The 24,953-nt window shown below is 35.4% G+C and overlaps 2 protein-coding genes across 3 annotated transcripts in view; one reads left to right on the top strand and one right to left on the bottom strand.

Annotated features, from left to right (window-relative positions):
* LOC121431717 (zinc finger SWIM domain-containing protein 8-like) overlaps nt 1-7,414 on the top strand; it is a 53,785-nt gene extending 46,371 nt beyond the window's left edge. For both annotated transcript variants that reach the window (XM_041629378.1, XM_041629377.1), the window contains exons 17-18: nt 221-1,163; nt 1,523-7,414. In XM_041629378.1, the coding sequence (XP_041485312.1) occupies nt 221-1,163; nt 1,523-1,977 (1,398 nt within the window). In that variant the 3' untranslated portion in view covers nt 1,978-7,414. The remainder of the gene's footprint in view (nt 1-220; nt 1,164-1,522) is intronic.
* Nucleotides 7,415-9,819: 2,405 nt separating this feature from the next.
* Nucleotides 9,820-24,953, bottom strand: part of LOC121431718 (neurotrypsin-like) — a 30,562-nt gene continuing 15,428 nt past the window's right edge. The window contains exons 6-10 of the mRNA XM_041629380.1: nt 16,283-16,433; nt 15,412-15,590; nt 14,591-14,774; nt 13,315-13,571; nt 9,820-12,555 (exon numbers count right to left, since the gene is read on the bottom strand). Coding sequence (XP_041485314.1) covers nt 12,233-12,555; nt 13,315-13,571; nt 14,591-14,774; nt 15,412-15,590; nt 16,283-16,433 — 1,094 coding nt within the window. The 3' untranslated portion in view covers nt 9,820-12,232. The remainder of the gene's footprint in view (nt 12,556-13,314; nt 13,572-14,590; nt 14,775-15,411; nt 15,591-16,282; nt 16,434-24,953) is intronic.

Here is a 24,953-nt window from a genome sequence, read left to right as displayed (position 1 = left end):
AAAATTTGACTAACATGGCCCAAAAACAATTAAATGAAAAGAGGGGATTTTTTTTTCTTCTGTTCATGCCAAATGACTTTTCACATTAAACACAGTAGCAATAGTTGGGGGCTTTTAGACAATGCCATTTTAGACAGGGGGGTCATTCTCTTCCTCTGTGAATCTTTTGCCTTTGAGTGGACCCATAACTAATGACGGCTTATGCACCATTGTTTTTCAGTGTAAGGAGCAGGATATCATGATGTTACAGAAGGCATGCGTAGCAGTAGAAAGCGCCGCCAAGGGCGGAGATGTCTACCCAGAAGTACTGTTCAATGTCGCTAAGCAGTGGGAGTGGCTTCATGACAACTCTACAGGACAGGGTAACCATAGCAACCAAAGACATCAGCATCATCACCACCATCAGCAGCATCAGCATGATTCAGATGAAGACAAATCAACCGCAGCAGACGAAGGTACAGGAGAGGAGATTGGGCCAGTGGTTCCTTTTGTCAATGCACCTGTGAGGGGTATCGTACCACAGCAGCGGGTGGTTGGTCTCCCGTATGGGTTGGCACAGCCTCATGCTGTACCAATAGTTTATCATCATCCAGAATACCAGGAGTATGTTGCTGTTGATCCTTACATGGCAAGACATCAATTTGGTAATGCAGCTCACGCGATGCCCGTCGGAGATCACAGGTTACAACATCGGCCGCCGATGCCTCCTGATGCTCACAACATGCAGTGGCTTCCACATCACCAATACCACGGTCCATGTCCTTACAATGCCAACGTAGCCATGCCAGGGATGGCCGTGTCTGTACCCCGTACAGCCTTCCAACCTACGCAGGTCATGCAGCTTCCTCCAGGACAGGCCATGGCTCAAAGACCTATCATCCAGTACCCAATGCCTCCCACCATCATCCATGCACGGCCTAACGTGATTCAGCAGCAGCAGCAACAACAGCACCCTGTGCAGCCTATCCCTAACATGGCCCAACCTATAGCCCCTCAGCAACACCCAGGACTGTTTTATCTTCATGCTACCTATAGGGTTGGTATGTTAGGTATTGATACCTTGGCTAGGAGAGTCCATGATGAGAGAACACAGTCTAGGTTCTCTCCTAATCCTCCGTATGGTGAAGATATCAAGTGGCTCATGGAGATATCTAAAAGATTAGGTAAGTCTTACTCTTCAAAATTGGCAAGGAAAGTAGCATCGGTTTCTCCAAAGATATGCTTCTGAAAAATGATTTGATTGTTACAGTATCTTTTCAGAAATCTTACCTCGATTTTCATTCATATATCAGAGACAGGGTCTTTTTCCACAGTGCATTGAGCCCTGTTTTTTTTTTTTAATATATTAGAATCATTCTGAATTTTAATGTTATATATCATTGCATTTCTTAAAAATGTAATTGTAATTTATTAAATGAAAACTTTTTTTGAATTGATTCTTTACAATATTTTGATTGTGTACACTGTACATGTTTATTTGAATGTGTATTGACATTAATTGAATACTCTCTTCTTTTTCCAGGTGTAAGTTATGTTCAACAGTTCTGTGCATGTGTACTAAGTGTGGTGGTGAGTCCGTTTGTTCTACATACAATAACCTGGGAGGCCGCTCATTACCTGGCATCTATGAACCACACATCCGTTCAGGCTAATCTAAGATCGCCCATCTTGAGTCCCATCGTACAGAAGTGCGTTCAGATGTATATACAGTGTATACATCAGAGGATGTATCATATAACACCACCTGAATATGATGATTTCATTAGTGTCGTTCAGAGTGCTCAGAAAGCCTTCTCAATGCAGGCTGGTGGACAGGCACAGTTTAAAGACTTCATTCAGTCATTACGGAGGTTGCCTAGGTGCAAGCATGATTTATGGGTTCGGCTGTCGGCTACGCTCTCACCAAGCCTCTTTGAGCATTCCTCTTCCTCTTCGGCTTCCTCTCCTTCCACCACTACTGTCTCAACCAATCACTGACAGTGTCTCATTCACAGTCGGGCAGGTCTAGCCAATCGAGAATAGTCTTTGAAATGTTTGGTTGGCAAAAAATCTTTGGGGGACACCAGGAGTGAGAGACGATTACTTTGCTATGAATGATGGGATATTGTGTGTAAATGTTATCTTCCTGTCTTGTCAGTTGTGTAGATTAGGGAAAGCCAAATTCAATTTCATTTTGTGGATGTGTGTGCCATTTAGTCAACTGATACACAGTGAATCAAATCTCAGTATTTCTTTAAATTCAATATTTCTGTAATTAAATTTTAAATATTTAAGCAATTCAATGCTTCCTTTGTAACTTCTAGGTAAATGAATGTTATTTTATCTTTTTTTGCTTTTCTTTTGAATTTGATAATCCAAAAGTCTTTATAAAGGATTAATACAATATTTCTCATTTGTTATCTATGGGGTGTGAATACTGGATAAACTGGTTCTTTTACAAAGCAGGTCTTCTTACTTCTTATCCATTTTCATTCAAGAGAGCGTTTGTCCCACCCAAATGTATTTTTTTGAAACAATGTACAGTTTAATATTTCAACCTTTGTTATTTATTTCAAATTTTTTTTGTAACTGATAACTTGAAACTCATATGTTTTATTTTTGTTTTACATCCATGTGCAAGCTAATTTGAAGGACATAAGTTTTTGTATATAATAAGTGAAAGATTGGGTACTAGGAGAAAGACACTGGGATTGTAATTAATTTGATTGCAATATGGAGTATTTGAAATTATTCAAAGAATGAGATGTGAAAGTGATTTAAAATCAAGATTGATTAATCAATTGTAATTGTAGTAGAGCAACCGGTTTTGACTCTGTTACAATAAAAAAAAATCCTTGGTTTGAGCCAAGATAAAAAAAACTGAAATCTTATTAGTGTTAAGACAAGTAGCGATTTACCATGGAATTACTTTGTGGCATGTAAATGAAAAGAGGTATTTGTGTATCATTCTATTCCCAATTTTCCGAATATTTACCTCTAATTCTGCACCAAAACTTTCATTTCATTCTACATTTACAAATTTTGGAAATGAATTGTCCCATCTCTTCAGATATTGACTTTTTGGTCTGCCTAAGTAATTTAGGGATGGTTTTGGTTTTAATGTTCATGTGAAAAGAAAGATATAAAAGCAAAGAATGACATAAGAAATTCTATTTAAAGAGAACAACATTTAAGAAAAAAATTGACATCTATAATTTGCCATGAAGAAAACCTATTAGGTGGTTACCAACATGGCATTCCCCCCCCCCTTTTTTTTTGAGGGAATGTGGTCTTTTATATGCAAATAATATTTGCATGTGAAATTGGTATAAAAATGATAATCTTTTACCAGTAAAAAGAAATGTGGACGTCAAGTTTGAGTGTAGTTGTTGGTCAGGATAAGAAGGGGGGATCATGGACCCGCTTAATCGTAGATATCTTCTCAATAGCCTCTGTCCTTTTGAGTTTAAAACTTATTTCTCTTATTTCAGTTGCTATTGATGATTTTATGTTAGCCCTTTGGCTACTGGAACTAATGGTCCCTGTTTATAACCATTAGGATTATTTTATCTATAAAAAGTCAATAGGTTGTCAAGAAGCAGAATATTAGAGAAACATATCTGAATGTTTCATATATTTTCAAATATATGTCTTGATTAAAGGATTTTATCAATATAAAACGGCATGCCGGTATACATTGTATATTCCATCAATATGAAGGAGATACAAAATATATTTTTTGACAGGGCATATGAAATGTGAGCTCACAAAACACATCACAGAGTTTCAAATGATTCACAAAGGTAAAACGAAAAACACAAAGCAATTGATTTTTAAATCTTCATTTTTTTTCCTTTAGCCTGACATACATTATTTCTTTCGCTTTTCACTTAAAATCAAGTTCAGATCCTGACCTTTATCAGTAACTACAAGTAGATATAATCTCAGAAATCATCATGTTATCATCAATGTTTATTGACAAAGAATGAAATTCAGTCACAGTTTGCTTAAATATTTTTTTTTTTAAATAAAATCTTAAGATTATTTGCTACAAATTTAAAGTATTTCACATTTCATTTTTTATTTTTTAAATTGTCAATTTCCTACTTATTTATTGAAGAGATCTTTTTCCGAAATGTATATTTTTCAATGTTTTCCTATGTGTAATATGTGTATAACTAGATGTATAAACTTAAACGAGAGAAAAAAAATCTTAACCCCTCTGTTCTCAGGATTATATTAAGCTACCTTTTTAGAAGTATTGTTGTTTAATGTTACAAAAAAATATGTGCAAAAGGTTCAGCGTTTAACTTGTTTCATTGTCACAAGTCATATATATGTGTTTGAGATGTTGCTGTAAATAGCTATTTGATCTCATCTGTATATACATCACTATTAGATCTCTCATGTGGATTCTGTGAAGCTTCTCCTTGTAGCTGTAATAGAACTTGATTTTATGTAAATGTATGGAAGAGTGTCAGTTCATCTCTTCCATATCTAACACAATCTATAGATTTTGTTTGGTTTCTTTATTTTCAATCCACCTATGGTCTATGATGTGTATGGAAAATTAAAAAAGCGATTTGTTTCATGGCATTTTATGTACTAGATGAGAATAACTTAACTTTACAATGAATTGAATTTTGGGAAGCTCAATAGGATTCTGATGATATTTTGAGTTAGAATGAGAAGGAACATTATTACAATTACAGATTATCAACATTTCTTATTCAATGCGTATTTTGCCAATCCTTCTAGAGAATGATCAGAAATACCACAACACACTTTGTTAGTATTTTCACAAAAAAATTGTAGGTTTCCTACTTGACTTTCCAAATGCAATTTGTTTGTAAAATTGTTCTTAACGTACACACAGTTTTATGAAATACTCCTACGGTTACCTGCAATTTTAGCTATGAAATACTATGTTGCATCAGCTCTGCGGTGGGATTTCCAACTTAAAATGATCCCACATATGATCTGTGTGTGTAAAATTAGACACTGATCCACTAATCTGCAATGTTGTACATGTAATACCAATATTATGTAGAGAAGTATATGACTTTATTGAAAATCAAGAGACACTGCAAATGCTCCTATTGTCATCTATGTAGTCTCTGCCCAAAGATGGGTTTTATTTTGGTTAGACTCTGAATACAATTTTGAAAAATATACATCCAGGGAACCAGGGCAATATAACAGTGGTTTGTGTTATAGTAGGGACTTTTCGGTTTGCTTGTTCACTTTGCTATGTCATTATGTTGCAACAATATGCTTTTGTCCATACAATGTTTTTTTAATGGAACTCTGTGACTTAGCATATTATCCTGTTAAAAGATGTCATAGCAAACAGTTGATATACATTGATACATTAGTCAAGGCTGGGCATGATGATTGTCTCAGATTGCTTTGCTCAATCAACTTTGAATGTTGTGAACCACTAAGCAGAATGTGGAGTATTATGTATGGCATACATGTACTACGTAGCAGTCCACTGGTGAATGTACAAATCGAAAACTCCCTAATTACTCCCTAAGCTATATTGTTCTAATTGTTGGAATAACAAGAATTGAGAATACTCAACAGGAGCAATAAGGATTTCAATCACGATTTTATTAGAGCATATTATTGAAAATGTAACTGTATTTTGGATTTTGAAACCATTTCGGAAACACCCGGAGAACCAACTTGATTTTCACATTTTCATGAACTTCAAATACAGAGTCTAATATATTGTAAAGATTGTCATTCATACACATTTGTCATCATAACAACCAGAGTGTTCACTTCTTTTTGCAGGGCAGGTGCAGATGAATGGCAACAGAATTGGCTTGCATAAAAAGGAAACAAGTTTTGCCCTTAGGCATTTAGTCTTTGAATGTGATATGTTATAATTCTGGTCTTACAAGGATGCATCACTATAGGATCATTCATCTGTATGATTCGGAAAACCACTGAAAAGAGAGAAAAATATAATTCCTTTTTCTTAAATAGGATAGTTGAAACATATTATATTTGTCCTATTTTAAGAAAAGAAAGAATCATTCAAAAAAATGAAAGACTCTTGTATCCCTGTCTATGTAGGCATAAAAATAGCCCAATCTTTTATGATTAAAAAAAATGCAACTGAAAGAGATGGCAATGAATTTCTGCACTTCTTACCCAAATATACAACATATTTCACTTTTTTAGCAAAATGCACCATTTTCTATCTACAAAGATGTACATACAACATTTTAAACGTGCAATTACACAGCATGATACTGTGTTCAAATTACATAAGATTAATTACACACTGAATTTATCACTGGATACATGTTTAAGGTAATTCTGGTTAAAAACTGAATTTTCCGCCCTGACTTTGTTATTAGTTGATTTCAAAGTTATATTTCATTTCCTATCCTACAATTTTACCTCAAAATTCAAACAAAATGAAACTATGAAACCATGAATGATGCATTTATGTTGAATCATGACTGTGTGTTTTAGCTCCCCAATGTAAGGAGGAAACAAAACAAAAAGTCTATTTTACATGTTTTACTCAAAACTCGAGATGAATACAATAGAAATGTGTAATATATAGATATATGTCTTCTTTTTAAGTATGATAGTAAAATGTGAGTGAGTTTGAGAATTAGCATGACTTTGTTTGAATGAAACAACCAAAGATAACACCAGGTCACTGTCTTACAAAGAGCTACAAGTGATCTGATTAATCTCAACTATAGAAAGCTAGCAATGCTTACATCTAGAATATATATGACTGTTTAAAGTGTATATCTTGATGACTTATTACTACTTGTATGGCACAGGTCTAGAGTAAAATGTGAAAAATGCAGTAATTGCGCATCCCGTAATAACAGCGAGAACCCTTTTGACATTTTTAATACATTTTTTGGCTTGTCGAATTTTATCCGATAGATACATGTATGTCCAGTATTTGGGGCTAATGATTATAATTTTTTTTGGGGGGGGCTTGTCAAATATTTCAGGCAATTCGCACCCTATTGAGGTGTGACTCTGGATTTGTGCTTGCTTTAAATAGACTCATGCATATATTAATTTCTTGAAAATTCAATTTGCACCTTAATTTATTTTTAAAAGGACATTGTGTACATATCCTAGATGAATAATTATGACATTGATTTCCATTGGTAAGATTGATTGGATTAATCATAGCTCTTTGTAAGGCTGCACCCAGATGGTTTAGCAAAGTTTTATGAATGTTTGTGTGTGGATGCATATATTTGAGTCTTCTCCTGTTTGTATGCTTATGAAGTGTGTGTGAGTGTGTGTGTGTGCATGGGACTTGTAGAGCCCCAATTCTCTTTGATGTTTTAACTTGCAAGTTGTAGCATTGTATCTATGTGTACTCTTGCGTGTTTCGAGCTGTATCCATGGTTTCTGCATTAAATTTTTGTCTTGCTGAACAGAAGTTTTCAATTTAGATTATCTCTTTTCTTGTACTGTGATTTGTTTAATACATGTTATCCATAGTGAAGGGGGGGGGGGGGGGGTACAGGCTTCAAAGGGTGAAAGGGGAGAAGAGTAAAAGGTGTAATGGGTATTGATCCAATAGGGAAGAGCAAGCCAAGGAGAAAGGAGTACTGTATATTGAGACATTAGCCAGTATGCTGTTAGGTTTGACTTGGGCCATGGTCTATCTCTGTGTTAAAATTATGGAAAGCAACATTTTCACAATTTTCCTTACATAATATGTTTTTTATGTTGACTGTGCTCTTTCCTCACTCCTGAATGGTGAACAAAAATCTTATTTATCCTAAAAACAGTAAAGAATGATTTGAGAGAACAATTAGCCTATACATGTACATTTAAATTCTTCTGTTTTATCCCGCTATTGGCTATCCATGGTTAAACCACAACTTTAAATCAGAGTTTAAATTAAACCGTGACTTCAGAATACGGGCCTAAGAGGAAAGAATAGAAAAAAGTTGAGGAAGTAGAATAAGAGGTGGAGAGAAGAAATAAAATTATGTTAGAACTGGAGATGCATAGGGGAGAGGAGGTGAAAGAGAGATAGTATCGGTACAAAGGAATAGTTCTGTGGAGGGAAATATTTGCCCTGGAGGCATGTAATGTCACGTGATTGTAGAGGAACAATGAAGCCATGCGTTAACGATCACACCCAAAATCTTTGAAGCAGAACTAGAATTTCTTGATTGCTTTTTCATTGTCTCATCTAGAAAAATAAACCAATTCATCAAAGCTGTCAAGTCATGTTTCAAAATGTAATTACCAGAGCAAACATGAACTTTACAATGGTTTGATGCACTTAGCAATGTACATGTAGATCTTTACTATATGTAGAATATAGGACACATACAATGATAGGAAATATTTTTGTAGTTTGATTTGACTTTTGAACTGGAGTTAATATAAGAAAATGTTTTTCCTCTCCAATTAACTCCTCTTCAAATATTTCCACCTCTAAAGTGGATTACTTTCCAATCGTATGAATATTCTTTTCTTCTTTGTATTACATTCTTTAGGAGTTTTCAATCATGAATGGGTTCCAAAACAATTCACGATTGGGTGTGAGAACCAATATGATTAGACCTGGATTAAATCCTACAAAATGGAAAGTTATTTTGAGTGGAACTAAAAATTTGACTTGTCCAAAGGACTCAGATGCCCCCGCTTAACGTGATCAGAAATTCATTCAATATGATTGAACTTCATATCGCGCCGGGGTCTCGCTCTGCTATTCAGGTGAGACTATAAAAAAGTGAAAGAAGGGAATTGTTCTAATATTTCCTGATCTGGCAGAAAGGTTCTCAATTATTTCAAGATTAGTCAGTTTGACCCCCTCTTCTATTTACAGGTATACAGTCCAAATGCTCTTCCCTATATACTTTATTGCCCAAGTCTTGTCTGAAGTAAGTTTAGCATAACTCGTTCAACTCCTTTTATACACAAGGTACAAATAATGCAATCAGTCAGTGTTTGGTGTTTACTTCACAACATGCAAACAATCTTTATTTCATAATGCATGTATTAACCCTAAATAGACTGGGCTATTTCAACGCCTAAGAAGACGGGGGGGGGGGGCTGATTCAGCCCCCCTTATGATCTCGGCCGTCGATCGCGTGATCGCGACGAAAATTGGCACACGCATTACCCATGGCATTATCTACAAAACTGTAGCATCAAATTCTGCAAAAATCTCATGTCTCATTAATTATGCTAATTTATGCATAAGATCATAAGTTTGCTCTAATTAACAAAATAATGCCCCTGAAATGCTAATTTTTGTTTCACATACTATAGATAGGCATCTGATCAAATTAAAAAAAATTTCAACATCACATTTATTTTCTTATGTATTTCTTTGTTTTTCTACTTTTTGTTTTTTATTGTTTTTTTCGATGGACATTGTCGGGGACTTTATTTTGACCATAAAAAGATAAAATTAATTGATTTTAAGCAGTAAAAGGAAAAATAATGGTACATTTATGAATTTTGGCTAAAAACACTATTTGCATTGGATTTGTACACAAATTCACATTTTTGAGTAATTTGGGGTCTGCATGCACTTACAAAATGTTGCGTAATTTCGGAAACGCGTACCCGGGGGTCACAATTTTGGTCTCAAAATTTGCGCCAGACTTGAAAGTAAAAAGTCAGCAAGCGACACAGTAAAAAAAATTTGCGCGGCGGATTTATCACGAAAAATGTCGAGGGGGGGCTGAATCCCCCGATGTTTTAGGGTTAAACAGAGATGATCTGTCTAAAATTAGACTGTTACATTTTTATATAAACATGTATAACCCTTAAATTCATCTCCTTTTTCTATCTTTCAAAAATAAACAGAAAAAAATATAACTTTTTAATCAGTTGCCTTTTATTAAAGATCACAATGTTTCATTTGTTTCCAATGGGGAAAGAGTCAACCACAGTTCTAACAAACAAACAGTGTATTAAAAATATAATGTGTACATTGAATATTAAAATAATTGCAAATATAGTTCACATGATCACTTCATTAATATTTCAACAAATAATCTTACCATCAATTAATGTTCAAATCCTAATATTGTAATTTAATTGAAATTTCGCATCATGTCAATGTTATGTTAACCATTGTTTAGAAGCAAAACAATTACAGGCACATGAGCAACATCTTCCACTGATAAACATTTCTACATCATTACATAAAAAAGCCTTATTCTTTAATCAAGAATCAAACAAAAAAGCAGGATGGTATTAACAGTTTGATATTGCTATAATCTACAATACACACTACAATGGGAGAAGACTTCTGAACAATTCAACAGAAAACGTAATGAGGTTATTTTCATCGGGGTATTTTACATTATTACAGCAGGACTGCCTACACTTTGCACAAAATCCATATGACTTTTTAGAGTATTCCAGTATTTAGAATAGAGGAAAAAACATTTTAAATTGGACTACAGTATATCTAGACAAATCCATGTGAGTAATCAGGAGATATGCAAGGGACCACCGTTTTATCAGTGCCAGAGTTATATCTATTTACATTTATTAGATCATAAACTTTAGATGGTTGTATTTATCTAGCAACGTCCCTCTCCTCTTTCCCAATTAGCTTACCTTTTCCTCCTATTGTAATAGTTTGATATGCCTTTCATCACTTTAGTCACTTATTCAACAAACACAATGTGTTTGTATTAGCAGCTACACAAGAGGGAAATCTTTCCGCTGCCCAGAAAGGCAAGAAATGTGTTACTTCTCAAATATAACAAAGAAGTAACCACACCACCTTTGCATTAACAAAACATGTTTTCATGAATAACTCACAATTGCCACAGAGACCTTGAATCATTGAATAATGACACAATTTACTTCCCATAAAACTAATATCGGCCAATTACAGTAACCTATTGGTTCTGTATGAATAGACACTAAAAGTCATACAATCTGTGATGGATGGCACAAGTCCCTTGGTATGATTCCAGCAGACATAATGACAAAGGACACAAATCAAATCAAGACTTTGGCTTTTTTTGCCCAGATTACTAATTTCTCCTCTCCTAAAAACAATAGTAGGCAGGAATAACTTACAATTAATGAAATATAATCTGACAGCTACAACTGGTACACTGCTGAGATGCACAAATAGGCTAAAACCCAATTATTATTGCTTGATAATACAAATATTTGGACTTTTAGGGAAAAGTTTCTTTTTCTGCAAAATTATCTTTACATGTGGTCACACTCAATATTTGTTCACATTTGAAATACAAAAATATATTTATTGTCTAATTTTCTGATTTTATGTATTTCTATGATATGCACTGTTTTATAAAAAAGACTTTTTGTACCCACTCTTTAAACATTTATGTATTACTTAAAGAGAATGAGATAGAAACAAATATCCAGGCAAATGAGGTAAATGGACTATTTCATTTTGACTTCAACAATGATTTTGATCCACGTGTACATTCCTAAATCAATGAATGAAGGCATGTGTAACATCTGATCTCATGAGATTATACCCTATGATGTGTTACCCATTCATCTACATGTAAGTCAACATTAAAACTGATATCTTAGAGCAGCATGTATTATTGATACAATCATCAAAGGCAGTGATGCAAAACCCAGGATTCAAAAGCACTGATTATGAAAAGCATGAATAGTTACATTGCAAAGAATATAATCTCTAAAAAACATACATGGATGAAGAATAAATCAAATCAGAATGGGATCTTCATTTGAATGCATGGAACACATGCTTACACTACATTAGAGATATTATGATGACAATTAAGTTATTCCTCACACACACCCTCTCAAATAGTGCTAAAACAATTGTGAATGGGGCTTTAATAACATCCTGTAAGCCTTTGAATGAATTTAGTATATCTTGCTGAAAGAGAAAAGGTATTGATTGAATCATTGGAAGTTCATGAATCTCAATTCTATATTTTTTAACTCATGGATCGTAGTCTAAGTTGTCGCATCCAAATTGCAAGCTTGAAGATTACTAGGATCACGTGTTATTCTATCAAATGTTATCTGAAAAATGCTATCAATAAAATTCCCTGACCTCTTAACCATTTAAAGACTATGATTTTGATATAACACATGTTCTCGCTATACTCCAACCAGCATACATGCTAGATCAGTCTCCCATGGGTTAACTTATGAACTTGCTCAGATTTGTAACATATTTTTTTATATACATATTGAACTGTCATATGAATTCCATGATATGAAGATGATGGTTGAATTCACTCAAAGGACCACATTACAAACAGGTCCGGGTAATTTTCTTCTCATTAATCCAACTTAAGTATTGAGTAACCACTGCATACACGCCTGGTGCATTAGGCTGAGCGCAGCCATACCCCCATGATGTCACACCAACGACCTTCCATATGGATTCACTATTCTCACAGACCAATGGACCACCGCTGTCACCATCACAGCTGTCAATACCGCCCTGTAGATACCCAGCACATAGCATCTTATCGGTAAGCTTCCTTCCATAGACGTTAGCTCTAGTACAGGTGTCCCGTGGTAAGAGGGGAACTCTAGCCTCTTGTAATCGACTGGGATACCTGTCATTACCTGGTCAGGTAGGAGAGAAGAAGAGTTGTTCACATCTTAATAAAAGTGTAAAGAGATTACTGTAAAGATAAGGAATGGGGCAGATAGAAATTAAAAGCACAAAAGCCTGACTCCTTCTCTTCCTCCTTTTCTTTTTCTCTATTAATTCTGCTTACATTAAATGTTCATCAACAAAAGAGAGAAAAAATCAATATTTTGTTCCAATTGAAATCTGTGCTGGAAAAACACTCAGAAAACTCATTTTGTCTAATTGATTGTGGATCCAGCAGCCACATGTGAAAGTAATAAAACAATCAATGGTTTTCAATGAACCAGCATAAGGTCATTAATGTCATCACTCTGAAACCAATTGATCTGAGTGCTATAAATATTGAAGTGTGATTGATAACATGATCTTGATTGCTCTTTACAACCATAAAATGCCACCTGAGTCTACGTTCCATTTTGCCTCACCCAATATGGTATGATTATCGTTTAGTCCATTTACAGTTTTGGCTAATTACCAGTTAGGCTACTGCTAATTTGTCCAAAAGCAAATTGGTCTAATGATTAGATAAACCAAATTTTCATTTGAGAAAGTGCAAAATAATAAGTAGATTAAAGTGAAAATTAGTATTAGACTAAATGAGTTTATACCAATGATGGTTAAAACAAGTGGTTGTTAGACCAAATGAAAGGAGTCCAAGTGTCTTAAGATGATCAAAGAATCTATTAGTAAACCCTATGGATACACAATATTAACAAGTGTATGTTATTTACCTGTATTACCCCAACCAGAAATCCAACACTGGTGGTTATTCCCAAACTCTCCCTCTGTCGGTAGGCAGGCTGGTGTAACAAATGATGTGATTTGGGCGGGCCGATCCAATCTTATTACAGCAATGTCATTATTGGTAGTCCTAGAGTTGTATTCAGGATGCTTGTACAGGCAACTAATACGGAAGTCTTGTTCAGACGATTCATTGATGAATTGATGGTGTTCACCTAGCCGGACCTTGAAGGAGCTCTTACCATACCTAATCAGAGGCAATTAATCAATAAAGTCAATTAGCATAAAACACAATAAAACTAATACACATTTGTCATTAATACCTAAGCAATGAAATGAAAAGTAACCAACATCACTGACAACACTTCTACATAATTATAAGTATTGTAAAAATAGCCAAGAGAACAAGCTGAGCATCTGATCTATGCAAGCAAAAAATAAGTAATAGTTAATTTTGAATGATTATATTGTATTTTGTCAGACTAAGCTCTAATTCAATGGATTTAACATACTGTAAGAAGTATCATTTCACCAAAGAGTTTGCTCAGTGTTTTTTCTTCACTGTTTGTTGATGGGAACCAATCAATGAATCCAAAGAACTCCATGCCCCAACATGGAACAGTAAAAAACTTACCCTTTTTATACAATAAGCCCACCAAACAAATGAATATACTGAGGTTTGCAAAGTAAATCTTTGTATGCTTCATGAAAGCCACAAAGTTTCCTCAAATATTTAGCTTGTGATGATTTGAAAATTAACATTTCCTTTCTGTATACTCCACGTCTACTGGCTGGCTGCAGTTTAGCAATTGTTGTAGGACTCCGTCATTGCAAAATATTCAGAGACCTTGCCCTTTTTATTTTTACATTCGCATCCTTTGCAAAACGTTTGCAAACTATGCAAAAATCACGCTTTATGACATTCCTCATAATTGATTTCTGGAATCACACAAATTCTATAATAATAATTTAATAGGCATTTATATAGTACCATCTATCTAGAAATATTCTATTCCGAGGCGCGTTATTATTACTATTACCCCGGTTTTAGCGCAAGCTGCCTTAAACGCTCATGCATTCAAAGAATTAATCCTGTCAGGTACCCATTCACCTCACCTGGGTTGAGTGCAGCACAATGTGGATAAAATTTCTTGCTGAATTGAAGTCAATGAGGCACCATGGGATACCTTCTTCTCTACAAATTCATTAGATTTAATCTTAAATCTTGTAAGCTTCCAACACTGAAAAACAAAAGTAAAACCTGACCTTTGAAAGCAATGAGCTGCTGTAAGCACATGGGATTCATCAATGAGTGTCCCACCACAGTAGTGACCGCTCCCTCTTAAGATCAGCTGAGCTTGCCATGGCCAATTGCCTCTTTTAGCAGAACTTCCTCCAATGATCCTTGCCATGATGTTACCATTCTCAATGCCCCGGACTCCACAAGGAACTACAAGTTCACAAGAAAGAAACGAACCGTTTCATTAAACTAGATATTTATTGCCTCTCTTCGCAGTGCTACCCCCATATATTCTAGCAATAATATCATAAATATTTCGTTCTCCACAAGGAACAACAAAGAAAAAGTGGAACTGTTTCATAAAACTAGACATCAAAGATAGATACTAAAAATATATAAATTCCTGGACTTTTTCAAGGCAGTGTTCTCCCTACTGTACCGTTCTCAAATATTAGTCTGAATTTTCTTGAAAGCACTGGATTTGAGCTGATCATCTACTGGTAACAAAGTAGTGGCTCTACCACGTAACAATGTGATAGATTACTGCGAGCACATTGAAGAAAATTTCTTCTTAGAGTGACAATAGATATTCATAACTGTACATATTTGATTTAATGATGATAGTGTGACTACCTATAAGGCGTACATGTCTACCTTTCAATACTTATGATGCTTCACAAAAAGTATAACATACACGCAAACTATGTCCTGAACAACATGTAATAAAAAAACTATATATTGATATATAAGAGTCGAAAATGAATTTGAATTCAAATTGACGGATTGATGCAATGAATATCATGAATGAGTTAGACAAGATAAATTGTTAACATTATCTGTAACTCACGTGTCTCTAAGCCGCATTCAACACCGACGTCTTCATTGTGCTGGCAGTTATGCCGACCGAGTTCAGGAGTGGTGCACTGACGTAACGATGGTTCCGTACCAGAACATCTCACATCATCAAGCCAAATCTGTCCTGTCCCTTCACCAAATGAGGCCTGAGGGTACACACGAACATCTCCTCTATTGAATGACATAATTGGAAAGAAAATATTTCCAATAATCCAATAATTACTGTTTTGAAGTTCTGTTGTTAACCCAAATTTGTCTACATTCTTCACACTTTAAGCATTATAATCCATGATAACCTGGAGCCCATTGCATAAAACTTTTTACCTGAGAAAACTCAGGTTGTTTTTTTTTGCCCTGTGTTAAAGTCAATGGCAGAAATCAGACTAACCTTAGTTTTCAGTTTTTACCAGAGTTTTCTCAGGTAAAAAGTTTTATGCAACAGGCCCCTGGAATTTCTGTGACTTGCTGTATTGCAGGTTTAATAAGACTGCCAAAGACAATATAAATGACATACCCCCCCCCCTTGTTCTTCAATATACAAGTCATGGCAAATTTCTACAATCGATGTGCAGTATAGATTATAAATCGTAAAACCAGAGAGGCATGAGGTATTTTAACTATTTAATCATACAAAGAGCTGCAGACAAGTTTCTGGGTTTATTTGTTTAAAGAAAGTGTTCCTTGCAATATATGTATACTGCATAAGAGTATTTATTCAAAAGATGTAGAAAATATGTATACTTGTATATGGCCAAATTAAAGGCCAAAACATTTATGTACATATCACTTTGTTTTGTTATTTCATAATGAAAGTATTTTTTAGAAGTGGGACGTGAGTTTTTTTTTTAAATTTAATTTCTTACTTGATGTTGAGCTGATTACAGACGACTCTTGCAGCTGCTTCACTAAAATAATCATCACAGACCGTACCCCATTGGTTGTTATGAAAGACCTCTACCCTTCCAGACGTTTGTCCGTTTCCACCAACAAGTCGCACTGGCAATCGTTCAGGCTCTACAAGATAGGAGAAAATGGTTGGTTGATGCTTTATGCATAAATTAAAGTTGGCTGTCATAGGTCTAAATGATTAATTTTTCAACTACATTTCTTGATCAGCTTCCTATACCCAACATACCATTTAGTAGATTAATGCCATCAGCACTATCTGACCAGTTAATGAAAAAAGAAAAAAAATCATCTAGATCTTTCTGTATATGGAATTTACAAATATCTAATCTTGTATAATAAGAAACACAATCAAATTAATTAATTAATTACTGAAAAATGTCTTATGTAGCAGTGACCGCGGAACAGTTTTGAAAGTGGAAAAAAATGCTGACTGTGCAATAAAAAAAATCACAATTAGATGGTAATTTGTATGTTTTTGTCCATGGTATTGGAAAAAGCCCCTCCCTAGCCAGCCCCCCCCCCCCCTCGAACTTGCTTATTAAGCAAACTTTTTTTCATTATTATATTCATCTGAATTCCATTGTCAGTACTTCAATATTTTCATTTACATTGTAGATGAATGATGTGGAAAACAGGTTAACACAACTCTTCAAGACTCCCCCCCCCTTGTCTCAAAGTGTTGTGTAGAACGCTCCATTCTAAGCACAATACTTTGAGTCAAGGGGGGGGGGGGGTTATCTCGAAAGGTTACATAGCGCAACACAACACTGTGTGAGTGCTGTGGCTGAGTAGTCTAAGGCATCTGACTAGAGACATGAAAGTCAGAGGTTCGATTCCGGCCACAGCACTCACTCCATTCACCAATCCAACAATACAAATAAAAACCTGCCTTCACTTCACTTTACACTACACTGCTCAGTAATATACACAACAAAAAAAGTAAGTCCCCCTTAAACAAGCATTAATAATTTCCGAACCAATGCGAGTTTTTAGTATATTTTACGTGAGCGTGTAGGTAATTTTATAAGCTACCCTCTGAGTGAATGTTGTGGACTTATTTTGCGTCATGCTACAGTGAGCACCGTCAGAAGGAAAAATGTCACTTTTCAAAAGTCACAAGCCAAATATCATAACTTTGATTCAATTTTACTGGAACTAATTCGACATTCTCATCATGAAAAATAGTCAGAAGGCTTGTAAAAGGTACTTTCTAAAGTACGATACAACTTTTTTTTGCTAAATTCATGGTTGAATAAACACAAGTCCAAATTTGCAATAATTGGATTTTTTACACATTTATATCAGTAAGAATGAAAGAATATGATGACAGTTATTTTTGGGAAGAGTATCTTCAACAATATTCATTGTTTCACGGTTCAATGAACATTAATTAAAAACAAAAAATACGATTTTCAAATATCATAGGCAAGGATTGTTTCATTTTGGTAACTGAAAATGATCTTTTCTCAACTTTTTCGTTATGTTCACGACCATTTAACATGCTTCAATGATTCAAAGGCGTTTAATTAAACATTCACGCTTGAATGAACATGTGGAATGTGATGCTCTCTTTTTTACGTTATTGGAAAAAATGCAATTCGTAACTATGGATATCTGTTAAAAACTTCCTGGCATAGTTCATTTGATTTGATTTTTATGAAAATCCCGATGTTTAATGCATCAGTGAGCACATTATATTCGAAAATTATGAAAATGAGAAGATAGTTTAAAGCCTTGGCCCCACTCTGTGCCGCGTTGAATGGTTATTTTGGTGTGCGCGCCTTTTGGATAGTGTTACTCTGAAGCCATGTGCGAAGTTTCATGAAAAAACTGTTGTAAGCCTGAGGCGAATCGATTTTAAAATCGGTGTTCGATCGATGTCATCGAACACCGGTGCAGATTTTGCAAAATCGTTGCATCGAAAAAAAAAAAAATATGTCGGCCGGCCGATTCGTTTGGTTTACACAATCAATCATCAAAATATCAGTAATGTCCAACTTTACTACTACTTACTTGATTTCTATTGCCCCCAAAATGAAACCGAATGAGTAATAATGATGCTATTCACCATTAATTTGAAGTTTATTTCGATAATAGTTCGAGTCTTCCTCGTCTGCTCGTGCCGAGATAATTTATGCACGATTAATTCATGAATGGAAGTCATGGCCATCGATCGTGCATGCGCAGTACTGTTCTTTAATCAAACCAGAAAATGGCCGGAAATTGACGCGATCAACATAAAATAAATCTTGCTTTCATGAACAATATTAAAATCATGACCATAGAACATTATTTAATCGTAATATTTAACAATAATTTGCATATGATAATCATTAATATGAATTTAGAGCTTGATGTGAAACGTTTGTATTTCGTTTCAATTTTCAATGGCGGACATCTCATGACGATCGACTTGACTTCTTGAGTCGAGCTAGTGCACATGTCTAAAAAAAATAATCATCACGTCAGGATTGATTCTTGAACATTGTCTACATGCAAAAACTCTGTTCAAGTTCGTAATATCACCATATAATAACATTTTACATGACAAAACAGAGAAAATTGCGTTTGATATTTTTTCCCATCAATTTGAAGCTAGTTTGTGCCCAACTTTGGGCTCTGATTTCATGAATGGGAAAATATGTCATACGTCATCAAACACGCATGCGCATTGTGCTTATTTTCTCGGAGCTTGGAGGAGACGTCCAGAGATGGAATAACAATAGAAATAATCCCAGTATTATTTCTTCCATATGAACATAACATACTTTGCTAACATCATCAATATTCTTAGTATGACCATAAAATCTTGTTAAATCGTAATAATTTAGATGAATTTAGGGCTCGATTCGAAACATTCGTATTTATTTTGATCGCATGCTCAATTGCGTCTAAAAAACTGGATTGTCATTATCAGGATTAATTCTCGAACATCGTCATAACTCATATTCCACAATCTTTTCTCACAATCGTTATATCAGCATTGAATAGCAATTCAAATGACCATCCAGAGAAAATTACGTATTTATTCCCATAAATTTATTTGGAGCTCATTTTGGATCCAACTACACAATCTCAGGCAAGTTACAGCGCTCTCCGTTGATTGCACTTGTTTGCTGGCGCTGACGTCAAGCTCGCCTGTCGTTTCGGGAGAGTGAGTGTACGGAGCTGCGGACGGGGCTGGTGAATGGACTGCGAATGCTAGTCGACCGAAAATCATTCGGATCGACTCTGCGTGATTCATGTCTTTATTATTGTTTCATTTTAAACTTATATGTTGTCATCTGCAAATATCATTGTTGAAGATATTTTGGGAAGAATTCTGCTTTGGTCCCCGGCCTTTTTTGTGTGTTTTGTGATCACGGAAAATACAAACGAACTTTGCTCTGTCATCTGCTTGTGCAACGCTCACCCGGCCAACGCGCCAGTGCATACCGTCAGTGCGTAGTGCATATGCAAAGCGCATCGCATCGACGCAAAAACAAAAGACTAAATTTTCCCCGCCTTCAATATTCGATGCATCGATGTTCGATCGAATTAGAGCTGTCGAACACCGGTTTTCAAAATAATCGACATGACTCAGGCTTAGGCAGAAGTAGCAAAAATCATCCATGAAACAAACCCTCATTTCATATTTGTGAAAATTTTGACTTCTTCTCTCATAGACTTGTGTACATTATGAGTGCATACGTTTAAGAATAAGTAACCCCTCATTAAATATGGTGGAACTTTTTTTCAAGGCTGTCTTTAGCAATGTCATTTGGCAGTAATGTTTATTAACCTATGGGTAGAATTCTGTGCAAAAATGAAATCGATATGTTTATTCATGGATGAGTAAGCACGCATCAAAGTGGGAAAATTGGTATTTTCAATGTCACAGACTCATTTTAAAGGGTCATAAAGTGCATATTAAGGGCAAATTTGGTTTCAAATGTTTTTGTTTAATCATCATTTCTATCACCACACACTTTTCGAACTTAAAACATTTTCATGGTTGAGCGAGCACATTCGACAACTTAGGAATCAATACTCTTTATACGGCAGAAATGTATTCTTTTCGTAACAATTTCTCATGATCGGTTTAATCTATGGGCAAATTAGTGGTGGACCCAGAATTTTAAAATGGGGGAGGGGCCTATAATCGGGGGAGCCACCAACATTTTCAAATTTTAACATGATCTATAGCAAGTTGTTAAGGATACTACCATAACCCCCTATGATGATACATCACAATACAGGGGCCGCGGAACGGTTTTCAAAGTGGGGTGGGGGGGAGTTGAGCCAAAAGTGGGAGGGTGGGGGCTGACCATGCAAAAAATCACAATCGTATGGTCATTTTTACATTTTTGTACATGCTTTTTGAAAAAGTGGGGGGGGGGCTGAACCCCCTCCCCCCGCTTCCGCGGCCCCTGCAATACAATGTGCTCACTCAACCATGAACATACGATATCAAAATTGTGTGTGGAGTGGCTAAATGATGGATAGTAAACCAGTATAACACCATAAAATTCACCTAAAAAAAACTTTTGTCCAACATTGTATTTGCACAATCTGAAACACGACTCTTGTGACTTTCAAAAATGGTCATTTTTAATTCAATCTTTGATTACTCATGCATGACTCAACCGATCAATTTCATATTTCTCCAGGAGTTGCCTAATGAGTGTAGAAATTCACCTACGAAATGTCATATCTCAAAATAATTCCGTTCAAAAGTTATAGCAATTTGATTTAGGGGGACTTACTTTTTTTGTTGTGTATATATTAATAATTTTATCAGTTAATCAAAGTTCAGTGTATATTGAGTTTAAATCTATTTCATATGCACATTCTTTATTCCTACATATTTATCAGATAAGCAAATAGCACTGCTTTTTTTTGTAACTTTTCCTCTTTTTAATTAGGTCATCCAAATCTGAACACTATTTACCCAATGGGAATAAGAAGGGGAAACTTTACAAATATTAAATTTACAAAATCAAAACATTGAACCATGTAAAAATCACAATTAGAAAAAGGTGGGTGTAAATTCATATGTCAGTGATGAATCAAAATCTTGTTAGATCACTGATTGCCAATAGTCAGGTTTATGATGTCAATTATGTTTATGTTTTGACATCACTAGAATGTTATAAGCAGTGGTTTGATTAATGCTATAGACCGCTCGTTCTCGAGTAGTACAATCTGAATGAAACGCGCGCACATAATTTGTATAAAACCCAATGCGTTCGTCGAGACACGGCATTCTGGATAATCATCAAATGTTCTCGAGTAGCACAATCTGAATGAAACGCACGCACAGAATTTGTATAAAAACCCAATGCGTTCGTCGAGACACGGCATTCTGGATCACCATCGAACGATCTGGGAGCATGTTATGCATAGTGCACTGTGTAATAACAATACACAAATACACCGCTTGATCACTATTCAAGGTAAGAGCTAAAGTGCAAGCTAAATATTAAAATGAATGATTAGAGTGCAAAGGTAGCTCTTTTACAAACCAAGTTATAGTTCAATGAGCAAAAAGCATAAATTGCAAAAGAACATGTATTGACTTTGATCATAGTAAGCAAATCACTTCATGTATTGTACCACTTGTTCTGAGGATATTCATGGAACCATTATGTGTACTTACTGCGAGATACTGAATGCTGCAAAGAGATTTTTTGGGCAGTCATTTTGTACTTTTGAAAACATTTTGATACTAAAATGTGTCTTCTATTGAAAATTCTAGACAGTAGATATTTAGTGTAGACCAATTGTTATAAACATGGAGCACAAAGTGAGAAATCAATTCTTGTATAACCTTCCATTCATACAGGAAAATGGGAGTCATTTTTTCACGTCAACGGTGTGGTCTGGCAATGATCTGCCAAACTTGTGGAGGAAGGCTCATTGATGATGGACTGGACCAGGAAAGTAAGCAACATGTACTTCCAGATAAGTGTACCTTGCCATTACCAGTCCCGGTATGTCCTGAGACAGTCAAGTTGGATAAGGAAGAAGAGGAGAAAGAAACCTTGAGATGTAGGAAACAAGAAGGTACAGCTATAATGTGTGACTGATATTCAGCATTAGATTTCTGCAATTCCTTGTTTCTGCAATAAACCAGCTGTTGCCTGATGTCATAATGAATATTAATCTAATTGTGAATGGTCAACTCTTGAACCCATGTGCCTCGGTGTGCGATATTGGTGATTATCTACTTTCCTATTCAATGATGCACTATATATTATCCTGGCTGTAGCTCCAGCTGCTAGCAGTGCCTGTTGGATTCAAGGAATAAAATCTTGCCGGGTAACCATTTACCTCACCTAGGTTTCTATCAATTTCATATGGAAGATTTAAAGGACCTTCAAGCTATCTGGAGTCTACTTTAGTTTTACCCATTGCATACATTAATTTTACAAAACAGTTGAAGGAATATCCTGGTTGGTATGAAAATGGAGAAACTGATGATGTCACCCATTCAATATTTTTCTATTGTATCTTATTATTTGAAAAAGGTAATATTTTAAATTTCTCCATATTATAGTGTAAAGCAGGCAAAGTTTGAATTCTCCCTGAGAATGTGGGTCTGCAAATATTGTAACACAGAAGTTCTCATTTTCAAATCTACACAAAAATGAAATAATGACTATTCAGACAATATATATACAAAAGAAATAGCGAGTATTATCACCAAAGTACTCATTTCCATATCACTATTTTGTTGTCTCAGTAGGCCTCTCATGATAATGAGAGCACATTTATGGAATGATATCATTCTCAAGAGTTCAAAATTAACGCTTGCCTAAAATGGCAAAGAGTCAGAGAAAAAAAACCCATTTTTTTCTGCATACATAATATTTATTCTTCCAATGAAATTTACTATGCACAAACCAAATTTTATGTTTTTAACAATTATGAGGTAGAGTCACTTTATATCTTTGCAAAGATACTCAAGTGGACTAGGAATAAGTTCTGGTTTACATTGATCCTCAAAAGACAAAATACTGTTATCTGTTGGGGTATGTACATGTACATGGTAATGTTGTAAGTTAGAGCAATTACGGGATCGGAGTTCGGTTCGGAAGTTTTGCTCCTAAAATCGGAATCGGTTCGGATATCGGATCGGAAGATATTCAAAAACAAAAAAAATACATTAAAATTTGTATGTGGCCGGCGCGTGGACAAATGCGGCACGCTACACTGATGGCAGAATTTGTTTTGATCTCCGACATAATCGGAGGAAGGAAAATAAGATAATGACGTTCCAGCGCGCGACACTACCGCCGATCAACGATAGGCCTCTTCTCTACAACATCGTGGTGATGGCGGAGTCCGTCGTGAACTTTTAGAGGCCGCATTACTTACCGAAAAAGACGCACTATTATCAAGAGTTGTTTACGATGATATTCACCTTCTCTACAATATCATAGTGATGGCGGAGGTAATCGTAAACTCTTAAAGGTCGCATGACCTCCCGAAAAAGACGCATTATTATCCAAAGTTGTTTACCATGATATTCACCTTCTCTACAACATCGTAGTGATGGCGGAGGTAATCGTAAACTCTTAAAGGTCGCATGACCTCCCGAAAAAGACGCATTATTATCCAGAGTTGTTTACCATGATATTCACCTTCTCTACAACATCGTAGTGATGGCGGAGGTAATCGTAAACTCTTAAAGGTCGCATGACCTCCCGAAAAAGACGCATTATTATCCAGAGTTGTTTACCATGATATTCACCTTCTCTACAACATTGTAGTGATGGCGGAGGTAATCGTAAACTCTTAGAGGACGTATAGTCAGATAGTTGTAAATATTACCGCGCATGTCAGCGTGTTCAACTAAATCTTATTTGCCTCCGCTTAAGATCAAAACATATCGTCTTTTCGTTGTTTTTCTTCCTCCATTTTTGTCGGAGATCAAAACAAATTATCACCAATTATCATCATTATCGTTTTGTTCTTCCCCGATTATGTCGGAGATCAAAACAAATCATAATCTTCTTCTCCACCTGCCTTTCCGCTAATATCGGAGATAAAAACAAATCATAATTTTCTTCCCCTTTATCTTCTTTTCCTTCCACCGCTTTTGTCTGAGATCAAAACAAATCACCAGCGCATTTTGACGGCAAACATGTCGCAACATGTTTTTTTTGTCTTGCTATGTTTTGGTTTTTCCGATCCGATTTTTTCCCCACTGGTCAAAAATCGGAGTTCGGAAAAATGTAGAAAAAAGGGGAAAATCGGATCGGATCGGGAATCGGAATAAAAATCGGTTACAGCATTAGTACATGGTTTAGATGCAGAAGTGCTATTTATTAATGGTATTCAACTGTGGGTAAACCAGATTTAGACAATGCTATGTACACTAGACCATGAACACATGAAGAATTGTTTGGGGAATTCTTTTTTTAACTCATGTTGGCAAGATGCAATGGCTGTGGCGCCATCGAAAACACAACCAAATAACAATTAGCATGTATGATTTCAATTTCACCCATTTTCCTTTTCTAAAATTTTTTATTTTAATAAGATGAATTAACAAGTGGACAAATTTGTGTGCAAAATTCTTAGCAATATAAATTATAACATTATTTAGTCACTGTAAATACTTAGATGGATGTTTGGACT

The sequence above is a fragment of the Lytechinus variegatus genome, chromosome 18, assembly GCF_018143015.1.
Source record: "Lytechinus variegatus isolate NC3 chromosome 18, Lvar_3.0, whole genome shotgun sequence".
NCBI classification, from domain to species: domain Eukaryota; kingdom Metazoa; phylum Echinodermata; class Echinoidea; order Temnopleuroida; family Toxopneustidae; genus Lytechinus; species Lytechinus variegatus.
Note: the sequence above shows the minus strand (reverse complement) of the source record. Positions and strands in the feature narration are given on the sequence as shown.